Consider the following 12,835-nt stretch of genomic DNA (forward strand, 5'->3'; position numbering starts at 1 on the left):
ACCCAGAACAACGATCAAGGAGCTTAAAGTAACACGGAGTAAGGGTAAACTCGCGAAGCGACAGTCAATAATAGATCGATACCACTGTCATGCAATGATGACAATAACGTCGATTCCCCTTCGGCTCCCCTGGGTTCCGTCCGATATTGCGGCACGCCTAACGACTTTGACATCTAACATAAGTTTCTCCAAAAGATGGAGTGTCTCTCTGCACGTTTCCTTTATTTTTACAAAACTTGTGTCTAGCACAGAGAAGTTTCCAGGAAGTCGGCAATATGATAAGCGTTGCTCTCTTTCGTTGAAACTTCGGCAACTATTTGTGTTTCTGACAGAGTATTTTACACTTATATATACACGAAAAAAATTGTCACTCAAAATTTGCCACTCGAATTAGATTATTCAAATTACGATTCATAAATATATATTCATAGTTATCAACCAACAGCTGTGTAACTCTTTGGCAATAATTTAATATAGAATTTACGCTTTGACAAGAGATTCATTACTTGCAATTTATGTTACAGAAAATTTCATCTCGTCAAACTTATATATCCGTCCGGAAAATGAATTTATTAATCATTTTCTTTATTCGAGGATCAGAGAGACGCGTTTAAATTCGCCTAATCAATGCGCGAAGCTCCTCGCCATGTACTGGAAAATTCGATTAGAGATCTCTCGTGTTCAAGAATCGCGTGTACCGCTTACGATTTAATCGCGGCGCATGGGAAAACGTCAGAACGCATCGACGAGACGAAAAGATCAGGTGGTACGAGAATGGAAACGGATGAGAGGAGAGAAAGGACGGGGGCAAGAAGAGAACGGACGCGGACGGAGGGAAAGGAGCCAGAGGGTTTGAGGCCGGATAAAACGGAGGCGGGGTAGCCGTGTCGCGGTAAACTTTCCATTATCCTGCGATGTAACAACGGATCGCCGGCGGGCGTAGCGGCAAAGTAATTAAAACTTTCGTTTTATTTGCATTATCTCATTGCAAGGCGTCGTATATTCTAATAATGGCGAGTTGTTAATTGCAATTAGGCGTTGGCTCGCTCAGCCCTCTTCTAACCCAGGTCTTTTCCCGCTCGACTTTTTCCCTGTCTTTGGCTCCTTTCTTCTCTGTACATCTTCCGCAAAATGTAGCGTAATAAATGACTAGCTCTCCCTGATAGGGTACATCTACTAAGCGAGACTCGTGCTGTCTCTTTGACCGATTGCGTTCTTTTTTTTTTTTTTTATTCAAACCGATGGTTTTTAATTAATCGCATTTTTGTGCAACTTCGTATGACTACGAAGACTAAAATGATCGAATTGACTTGTTCGTATAATAGTTCTCTAAAGCAATCAATTTCTTTCGATAAAAAAATAGACTGCCAGTATTCATCCAATGTTTGAAAAGTCGCGAGGCAACGCGAGTTTTTTCGGATTTTTTTTTTTTTAATACACATCTGGCACACATTGCAATATGAAAATTAAACAGGAAGGACGAACACGGAAGGTGAAGCGAAGCGAAGCACGCTCTGAATTGATTTTCGCGAGTACCTTCCGCTCATCGCTTCTGCTCGCATAATCAAGCCTCGCGGCGTGATGTCGCTTTATTTGCGAAGTATGGAATTAACGGCACGGGCTGCTCTGTGCGGCGGGCGGCGGCGGGAGAAGTCGAAACTCCGTCTTGCACCTCGTTGGGCGCCGACGAGGGATAATTCGTGTCTGGACGTGTGTACGGGACGTGGGTCTACAAATCTCGGATCTACAGTCGTTCGTGTTTACAGTCAACAGTTAGACGTTGATGAGCGTGTTGTACTTACCTTCCCTCTGCGTGGGCGCCACCGCGGTCATCGGCTGAGGAATAGCCTGAGGAAACTGGCCGTAGACGGCGGGGTAAGCTGCGACAATAACAAATAACAAGTACATCATGATCTGTCCACATCTAGATTTGTGCGTGCCACTGCTTATAATCTCTTTTTTTTTTCCCTTTCCCTAGTCCGCATTGCGACCCGCAGTCGGCCGTCGTCGACAGTAAGAGCCGGCGACAGGTCGAAACCGGCAACAACCCCCGAACGAATGTAGGCGTCGTAATTCAATGCAGCGATAGCGCATACATAATGGACGATGACAGTAATAAAAGCCGAACAGAGTCCAATAAACGTCAACAGATTCAACAGAAATTGCGTTGCCATTGCTAGACAGATTACAACGGCGTAATTTATGACCGCGTGCGTTTCAGATGCGTCTGGATACGTAACCGCGGACGCGGCCATTCATTCTTGCGATTTGCCGAAGACCCGGTCTGCGAAACGGGGGAAAGGTCAGAGTGTCACAATGTTAGAAGAATATGAAATGTCAAGAACGCAAGAATATGATTCTCTGCGCGAATCGTGAGAGATGCAATAATTCGAAATATGCAGGTTATTAAAATCTCAACATTAATGACAGATTCTATGTGATTCGTTTTGGAATGACAAGCTTTTCGAGAGAACTAAGCTCTCTGGACGCACACATATATACACACAAAGTAACATTTACGTAGTTTAGGTAAACTTTTTTATTTGTTCAACAATTAAAAGTCTACGTTTAATTATCAAAGTGAGTATTTAATTAATATGAAAAAACGAGTGTGAGATCCATCTCAAAAAATTTCATCTCTAGAACATATTCTGCATAATTTCTGCATCGTTAACGCGAAATGTAGGAATCGCGCCTCTATTCGAGAGATACCTGTGTGTTTATATCCGGTTGGCTTAAAAGCGAGCGAAAAGAGCGATTCGTTGATACGAAACGGCCGTCTCGTACAAGCGATTTCAGGTGGCATTTATCACGGCGTTTTCGCTGACAAGGGTATTCGTCTCTCAACGTTCTCACCGTTCCGCGCGACTTTCAACACGATACTTTTGTGCTCCGAAACGTCGCGGCCTGCGAAAACGCAGCGTTGCATTCGGTGCGACATTAGCCGACACTCGATATCTCTTCAAAGCCGATTCGGCTTGAAACGACGCGCCTCATTAAAACAAGATACGGGACGCCGTCTTAGCGCAACGATGCAGCAAAAGTCGTCTACCCAAAGCTGCACGGAAAATATCCCGTTGCAATTTATGCGAAACTAAATATTCAAACAATTAAGAGAAAAGCATCCCAATCTCTATACAAACGTTAAAATGGAAGATTTCGCGACAGGGATAATACGACTCGTACAGAATAAAACTCTGAAATTGGAGAGACATTATCGTAATAGCGTTTGCTTAATATCACATTACACAACGAATCGATAGAAGATGGCATTATTATAACGAGCTTTTTATATTCTAACGAGATTCGATCGCGCACATATCCTCGATTAATAATTGATGGTCGATATGTTAAGAATTTAAGAATCGCTCGCGGTATAATGAAATTCTAATGTAACAAACATGAAAGCTCGATAGATTTTGCTGTAATGCTATTTTACACGTACATATATCTGTATATATCTGTTATATCGGAGAGTGGAAACGCCCCCGCGCGTAAAATGAATAAATATCAATATTACATCTGATCAACGAGAATCTGCAAAATATTTCACATTAAACAGAAGTGCCTGATATATTTTAATTCGCGATGCGATCTCTGCGCGTTTGATGACAATTGGTTAGTCTGTAAATTTGGATCTCTCTCGCTATAAACGCGCGCGCATCATACATATCGTTCGCTACACGTGACGAGGCAGAAAGCAAGTACGTTGTTATTAATTATAGCTTGATAAATATTTAAAACGCTCGTGATTGATACCTGTTTGTGACGGATAGGCGGAGCGTGTGCGCGCGAGCCACGCTCTCTCAGATCGGCAGAGGCGAATTTTCGCCCCGGAATTAATTATTTCCGTGCAAACATCGCTTTAATATATTCCGATTGACGTTACCCGGCGGCCCCCTCTTCCCCTCGTTGCGCGATGGATCAACGTTTGGCGTATGAAATAAATACGCCATCATACGTCGGCCGCGTCACGCTCAGATAGAGGTACACCGTTATTCGGGATTGCTTTTTTTCCACTCGCTGATCTCGATGGCGCGTGTGTACACTGGCCGAAAATACATAGAAAAAAATATACCGCTTTTGAGTCCTCGATAAATACGACCGCGTATACCCTCACGCGTGCGCGCGCGTACGTTTGTTATACTCGAATTTGTTGAATTTCCGCCGATACGATGAAAATGCGTTGAGAGACGCGAAGAGGTGAACTTATTAATCAGACGGAGCAAGAATAAGTAGCGCGTCCAATTTTTTCTCTTGCACTCCCGATTATGTAGTATCTTTTTTTTTTTTTCAGAGATTCGATCGATCAGCGGGTGTCCGATCGACTGGCGTTAGACCACGTGTTAACGCATTTGCGCGAACGCGGAATTCGTTAAACGCGCTCTCATTACGGACGGTGATTGGAATGTAATAGAAGTATAGGTCCATCGAGACGCTGATTATCCGTGAAACGAGATCATCCATTTTGCCGGGCATTATTGGATCATAATTTGCGCCGATGCGCTGCACTTTGACGTTGTTGCAGCGCAACGTCGACGGTCGATGGCGGATATTTCGCCGCTGGTGTTGGTGGCTGGGGGAATGCATGCACGAGAGGACGTGTAACGTGTAAAACTACAATATAATATGTACACGAAGTACATTTAGAAGGACATCGAAGTACATCGTAGCATCATAGCAGAAGCATTATAGAACGAAACGTTGACGCGTACACGATCATGTATGACGTGTATGTATGGTGTATATACGCATGCGGCCATAGTTGCATGCAAACAACCAGCAACGCGATCAGCGAAATCGAATTTTTCGCAGGTAAGTGCTTCGACGGCGCCCGAATAAAAGCACGTAAACGTTCGGATGCATTTTTCCTTTACGTACAGATGATCTCCTCCCTTTTTTCCTCGAGAACACGCGCGTTTTTCGACCCGCTCAAGATCGCGATAGGCAACATCCGGGCGAGATGAGTATATACGCAAAGTGTTATCTAGTCGTATGTTAAAACCGATTATCCGTTCTATTCGCTAAAACGATAATGCGAAACGTTTGTAAAACTTTAAACGGAGTACACGCGTTCCTGAAGTAAATTTCACGCTTACGAAAAAAAGAAATCGTTACGAGCTGTTGTTACAATTAAATTTGTGTTATAATAACGTGGCTAAAACAAGATATAAATATATAATTGACGTTCATTATCCACGTTAAATATTATTTATGCGATTCGGAATAAGAAAATTTGAATAAATATGTGATCGTGCGTCTATTTTTCTTTTTTTTTTACGTTGATTTTTTTTTTTGCGTCGATATCCGCGAGTCCGTTTGGGTGGAGTTGGATGGACGAAACGCGCTACAGTCATTGCACGAGGAACAGGCACGTAGACCAAGCACCTTGACAAGCCGTGGAGATAAAAATTGAAGCTGGAGAAACACTTACCGGCCACTCCAGCATAAGCCTGCATTCCAGGATACGCGGCGGCATGCTGAAGTGCCGCCTCCCCGTTGGGCAGCCCCTGCGCTGGAATGGACAGATGGAGGGCATCTACACTTCAGTAAGCTCACAGCTCTTATCGGGGAGAGGGCCTAGCCTAGAGGCCCCTGTCGCAATACCCAGTAGGCCAATCGATATTTCCCGTGACTATACTCGAGTATAGTAATGACTATCCGAATGGAGCGATAAAGGCCAAAGATTAATGGAAGCTTGACTATAGGAATAATCATATATCACCCTCTGTGTAAAATTTATCGTTCGCATAGTACGATTTATACGACATAATGATTCGTTAGCGTTGTACTTGATTTAACTTGACCAACATTCAAATTATATTCTTTTGTGTGGAATTGTAAAGATCGAGATTCAATCAAGAAGTCTTTCGTAATATTTTCAAATCTCTGTATATATGTAAATTAAATCTTAATAAAATTAACATTTAGTCATTTATGTATTTTAAATTCGATTATGTTCATATCATCTGGAAGAAATTCTCATCTCTTATAAAAATATCAATCTCGCGTTTAGCAAAAGTCTGTGAAACTTTACATCAACTTTCCACGTATGAATCTCGTATCATCGTAATTCCAGAGCTTCCTCGCAAATAAACGTCAACGAATGCAACGGCGCTTCCTCAACGAAGCGCAAGGGAAGTATAACGAGTATCGCCAGGCGTACTCGGCGTTGTACTTGGCTTGCGCAAAGTTATTTACATCCCCGCGGAATAATAAAGTCCGTCGTCGATTGGCCGGGCATTGCGCAGGGGCGGCACGCTGCGCCTGAGTTGATACTCACGTCCCGCATAAGTCTGCGGTATTCCGTTGGTGTAGACACCTGGATCCGAGCCTGCCGGCTGGCCGTTCGGCGTTTGAGCGGCCATGTTAAAATTGGGCATCGTCGGCGACGGTAACGATGGTATCGCCCCGTTAACCGGTTGCCCTGTGCCAGTACCTACGAGCAAACCTAATCAGTACACACCGGTTACCCTCTTGCTCTTTTAACACCGACCTCGATCGTCCTCTGTGCGCGAGGCATCGGAATCGGGATGCAATTTTTATCTTTTTCCCTTTTATTTTTTTTTCTCACACTGTTTTTCTCTCGTGATTCTCGTCTCTTTCTGTGTCAGATGTGATTACGACAAATATTCGACCCGGGAAATGATCCGTATGCCTCGCGTTTGAGGGGTCGGACGAACTACGGACCGTCGGGTTTGTTGATTTGATCCGTAGAGCGGAGCCTTGTATCGAGTTAATATCGGTTCGGTCAAAGGGCTGCGTTTAACGTCGCATTTTTTTCTTTCTCTCTCCCTCTTACTCTTTGTGATCCTGTGTTGCGCTTCACGCAACTTTCGCGTAACATACGATCATGTATCATACTACTGCAACTATATGCTTGTTTTTGATATATGTACTACAACGTTTATATGAAAAGGTCGTGTTTATAGGTAATAGTTTGTCCCCTGTCAATGATGTGACTCGGATCAGCGATCAAAGCCTGGCATCGTGTTAATGAAGCATTGATCGCGCCAATGACCAACGTTTGGTATCACGTCAATATTACTCGCGGCATTGATAAAGAGATATAATTATGTTTGAGCAATATCTATGTTATTTCTATCGAGTTGATGTACAATTAGGGAAAATACGCAGTCAAGGGCACACGATAATATCGATGTGTGTTTATGATATTAATCAAACACATAACTTTTAAAAATTAAAAGAATGGCTCGATCGAAAGAGCTTTAGAAGCTTTCCAAAGATCGCGATTGGCTGTCGGATAAAGATAAGTGCCGGCACTTTAATGCATATCCGAATCGGGTCTATATAGCTGCGAAAGGTGGAAGACGGGAAAGAAGAATCTCGATGCCTCGATAACATCCGGAGATTACGCTGCGCACATCCTAGCTAGGTGCATCGGATATGACGATACATCGTAAACTTAAACTCCCGTGACTGCGCGATATACGCTCCGGCATTCTCGATTCGTGATGGGTAGTCGAGCGGTTTCTCTACACGGCTGAGATTTTTACAGCGGCAGTGAAAGCATTGTTACCTCAAAGTATATTGATACATTGCGCGCGAGATGAAGGGTTCTCGTTGAATTTCGCAATGATGCAAAGTAGACGAGAAATTAATTACATTGTCCTATTTCGAATGTATTTTCTATAGAAAGATATTTTTTTTTATCGAGGCATTTCTTTCTAACTAAAAGTAATTCCGCTTTAATTTCTACATCATCAATGAATCTCCTCTTTCACAGAATACTTTGAAATGCAATTATCGTTAGAGTCACAGAGCGTTTCTCCGATAGATCTGTACCTGCAAGTGCCATCCTGTATACATGCCGTTTGCGGTTGCGGTATCGTTCCGTCGGAAATAAAAGCTCGCTGCTTCAGTAATCTTTGGTACGGAGTAAAGCGGATGAACGCGGCGGGGTGGGTCGGGGGAGATTGGTGGAGAAATAAAATATTATTTCCCTATCAAACGGTATTACCTTCCGCTTGACGAGACTCGACGTATAACGGAGCCGATTTCCTCGCTTATTTTATTTCTTTACAGCGATTTCGACCTCTCCGTTGTTTCTTGTATCGCCATGCGGAGGGCGCGAATGAAGAAAGACGGATGAAGAAAGAAGGAGGAGGAGAAGTGTGAGGGCAAGGAAGAAGAGCGTTTCTTTGGCTTTTCCTCTTCCCCTACAATGAGCTTTCGATAAAGTTTCGCGGTACCGGCAATATCTCTCGCTCGAGTCACGTTCGATGAAAATGTATTGATTTACGAGTCCGGTTATAAGGCAACCGACTGTACGTCTCGTTTGTCGCGAGGATTCAGGAAAATTATAGGCAACAGATCAGGGAGAAATGGTGGCCGAACGGGGGAGATGTTTTATATTACTAAAATCGGACAGCGTTATTAGATTGATGATTGATAATTCGTATGCCCTCGAGTGCTTTCTTCCTTTTTGACAATAATATTTTAATGGATTGACATTATTAGTTGATTAACTAATACCTCGACGTTGATTAATTAGGATTAAAAAATTGGATATTTATTTCTCACACAGTTTTCGTAAATCGTTATTGATATATCGTATGGCGGATACGTTCTTTATCTATACTACTAGCAAGGTGTGTATATTTTCATCATAGCTCGATATTTTGAATTAATTAAATTGCGAATAAATTCAAATCAATTAAATAAAAATATTGATAAATGCGAATGTTTATATGAAAAGAATACTCTAAATAATAAAAGCAATAAATATATGCAAATACCCGAGAAAGGAAGATGCAATTTATTAAGACAATATATTATATCGACTTACTAGATTACGAATGTCTCCGCCAAAAACTTGATAGAATTCGATCAATTCATATTTTAGTTTCAAAAAAATATCTCGTAAATTAGAAAGTAAATGAGATCTCTTGCGATACTCGCAACATAATTAGTATCTTAATTTTTTCGCAGCTAACTATATAAGCTTACCAGAAGTTGGCGGGACTACAGGGTTTGGCATGCCATTCAATGCATGCGGCAATTGTCCAGCGGCCAATGCAGTCATTGGATTGATGTATGTTCCCTGTGCGGTCGCGGCTGCCATGAGCGCCGCTTGTTGCTACAATAAAGAAAAGAATTTCAATCAAAAAGAACGTTCTCTCTCGTATTTTTCCGTTACTATTTTAGTAAACAGTTTTTGAATTTATTGCAAGAAACGAAACCTGCGATCTTGATGAATATTTATCTAATCAATATTATTTTTATTTATTCGAAAACTTTTTATTTCAAATTGATGAAAAAGAAATTGCGGGTAAAAAAATTTTCCTCGATGATTTTGAAAAATATCGTAGAATATTTTAAATGTAGCAGTTTTTGCGAAAACGATATTTTTTCTTCCCGTAAACTGGTCAAGTCTGGGAAAAATTAAATCACGAAAGGTGATTGCGGCGGACCTCTTTGCATGCCGACGTTAACGCGACGGTATCGTGTTTCGGCCGATCATTTCCGAGAGTAACGAGGGACGAGCCATCACAGATTGTGAGTCGCGGTAACGAGGACAACAAGGCGGTAATGCGGTAACGCGAGAGCCATTAACGGTAACACGACCCACCTGAGCGTAAGCGCTGTAAGCGCCGAACTGATTGAAGACGAAGGGGTTAAGGAGGCTCATGTTCCCGGCCATTTGCTGCATGCGTCTTAGTTGTCTCTCTTTATCAGTGTCTGCGAATTTTACCACTATGCTGGATGACGCACCCTGCAACAGATAATGCAATATTCATAATTTCACTCTCATAACGTTGGAATTTTACGACGTGCCAGATGCTACGTGTACATTTTAACGATCTCCGTAACGAGCTATTATTTTACAGCACATAGGATCAACGTGTGAAAAAAATTATTTTTAATCAGATTTTTATAAGTGAATAAATATAATTGAGGATTTATACAGTGTCAGTATTTTTCACGATATCGTCTGTGCGAAAAATGCGGAAAGAATCAAGTTGTTTCATTAAAATAATTTCTCATGTAATAAATTTCACTCGTCGAAACTGTCGAGTTGTAATTAGAACTTTGGAAGCTGAACTCTTTTATATGTATATTTCACTGTCGATTAATAATTTTTCTATCTATTGTTAAAATGAAATAATTTATAATCGTAATATTTCCTCGAAGAAAATGCAATATATATACGGCAAAATAATATTAAATATAACATACAAAACAAAATAATCGCTCGCACAACGCTTGCTAGAAGGAGCACAGATATAAAACATACAATGAAGAAGTGATTCGCAATCTTTTCGCACGAAAAAGACTTCTCTTTTGAGATGCTCGCGAGAATATGTAAGGCGATGACGGTCTCACAACGTCTAAAATATAAATGGAAAGGCAACAGGTGGTCAGTGGCCATTGTGGCTGCAGAGAAAAGCTCGGCTTTCGCGCGCGAGCTCCCGGTGATACATTATATTCACGTCATCAATGCAAATGCTGGCTGGGCGCGCGTTCCTGAGAGTTTATATAACAGTTGTAATGTTACAACTTGCGTAACGAGACTTTTAGCCTGGTCACGCGACTTCGCATGGCATACTTCACCGTGCTTCTCTCGCGTGCACCTCTTTCCTCTCTAGTTTTTTTTTTATGTCGCTCGTTTGCTTTTTCTCAACATCCTTCCTTAGGGAGCCTAAAATGCTCACAATGAAAGGGCGTATATCAAGTAAAATTATTCATGTAAATATATTCCATAATCTTTCCTAATTAATTCAACATTTTTATGATATTACATTCAGTTTCATAACTTCTATCGATTCGACGTTTACTAACTGGTTCCGTCTTGATTCATACACTAACATTAAATCGATATTATCGTGATGAACGACCTTTCCTTTTACAAAAGCTTCACGTCGCAGACAAAAATTGTTACACAATGAGAAATGAATCTCATATGTACATATTAAAAATATGGCCAGATGGATCTATAATAGGCGCATTTATTTCTTGAAAATCATTGGAATAATCGATGTTCTCATATCATATAAGAACTCGATGATTATTAAACTTGTAATAGTAACAATATGCTAATTGAATTAATTATTTTATATTTGATGAAATTATCACATTTTAAAAAAGTCTTTTAAAAAACTAAAATAAGTGATATATAAAAATAGAATTTTTCAATTTATCTATAAGAATATCAGATATATATTAAAGTGGGATTTTTAAGAATAATTGAATCGAACAATGCGAGGGTATAAAACTGCAGATTATTTTAAGTGGCACTATTTCTGCAGATGCTAAAATTTATACAGTAATAAGAAACCGTAAAATGAAAAGTTCGGTCTGCGACATGATTGTTATGCACCAACGACAATTGGAGCGTATATCGATAATCGATCGATCGTCTTCACTCCGCGGGAATTCTCCGCAAAAGGCTCAAGGCTCGTTATTCATCAGCGAATCACATACTAGCTGGCTGGTGCAATTGCTTTTAATTTAACGACGAGGACACCGTCAAATTCAGAATCGATAACACGATATATCCGCCCAACAGATTTCCACGGAACGTCACCTTGTGATACATCGCGTTTTGTCCCTATTAGATCGATCGAGATGTCGCCTCGCTGGCTTCAAAGACAATTCCGATGTGAAACGTTTTCAGCATATATGTATGCGCACACCAGCCCGTTCCGACACTCTCGCGGCAATGCGTGCGCCATGCGTCGGGATATTCGCTCTACGCGCGTTAAATGCTCGCCCCCCGGAAGAGGGAGCGATTTTACGTCGACGCCAATCGACGCTGTCAGAAACACTCGCTCGTTTCGCCGCGCCAAATTTTGCTTTTATTGTTTTTTTCCTTTTTTTCTCTACGTCGCGCGTTTTGTCCAGAACATTCGAATGGGCATTCTCATCGAATGTTCGCGCGACAAACGAAATCACGCAGGTGCGAGTAGCTTTTAGAAGAGACTCTCCTATTGTCTCTCCTCCGTGACCATCGCAGACTCGAGAGGACGTAATGCGAACCATTGTTTCCTGATATTTTCAGAAGAGCGAGGATAACTTAATTTTTCGAAAATGTTACACACAAATAAAGAGTGAAGCAAAGGTGGAGGGATAGAGGTAAATATTTCTATTCTATTTCTTCTCGCGCATTTGGAAATATATGTATACTTTGAAACTCAAGTTATATACGAGCTTTAGTCGATAATTTACGTTGAAAGGTCGGATACTTGGAAGGTTATTGCGTAAAAATCATCTCTCTTTGACTTTTCATTCACGGCATCACCTTCGGCAACGCGTGCGGCAGACACATCGTTGTATTTGGCATTTTCGAACGCTGTGAAGGGCTCGCACTATACGAGCACCTCGGTTATTAAAAGTTTCGTTTGAGGTCGGGCCTCGAACAGGGTCAAACGTGCGTATAACCGCGAGCGTCACGAGAAAACTAGCGATCAGGTGCAGTTTACAAAAGCATAAAAGTTTTGGGAGCGCGGATGTAACTTTCTGCATTACTATAACTATAACTAATATCGAGAGTTTTGCGCGATACACCTTCCTTTTTAGCTTAGCTATATATACGTTTTGCGTTACTCCTTAAAGCTCTGTGAAGGAACAAAACTGCAAAGCATACTTTTACGTTCTTTAAAGGTCATTTATTTTCACTATTGCAATTTAATTGATCTAAAAATTCTTAATTTCTCGAAAAATTTTCAATAAACCACATTATGTTTAAATTATTTAAATCTCAAAAATATTTTAGAGAATATTTTTTATATTCAAATATAAGGTTTAAATCTCTGAAATTGTTTTGTCGCTTAACAAAAGTTATATAACAAAGTGCTAACAAAATTATATTTTT

General features: G+C 41.0%; 1 protein-coding gene across 19 annotated transcripts in view; it reads right to left on the reverse strand.

The window, feature by feature from the left end:
• The window catches only part of Bru3 (CUGBP Elav-like family member bruno 3), a 578,576-nt gene that overhangs the window by 5,863 nt on the left and 559,878 nt on the right, over positions 1–12,835 (reverse strand). For 14 of the 19 annotated variants that reach the window (XM_083058812.1, XM_083058829.1, XM_083058817.1 and 11 more), the window contains 5 exons: positions 9,593–9,736; positions 8,971–9,100; positions 6,284–6,451; positions 5,435–5,539; positions 1,803–1,880 (listed from right to left, as the gene is read on the reverse strand). In XM_083058812.1, the coding sequence (XP_082914938.1) occupies positions 1,803–1,880; positions 5,435–5,539; positions 6,284–6,451; positions 8,971–9,100; positions 9,593–9,736 (625 nt within the window). The remainder of the gene's footprint in view (positions 1–1,802; positions 1,881–5,434; positions 5,540–6,283; positions 6,452–8,970; positions 9,101–9,592; positions 9,737–12,835) is intronic. The other 5 variants (XM_083058824.1, XM_083058823.1, XM_083058813.1 and 2 more) reach the window with 4 other exon arrangements.

Source organism: Prenolepis imparis, unplaced genomic scaffold, assembly GCF_030444845.1.
Source record: "Prenolepis imparis isolate NDT839.2.m4 unplaced genomic scaffold, iyPreImpa1.0 SCAF_2, whole genome shotgun sequence".
NCBI lineage: Eukaryota > Metazoa > Arthropoda > Insecta > Hymenoptera > Formicidae > Prenolepis > Prenolepis imparis.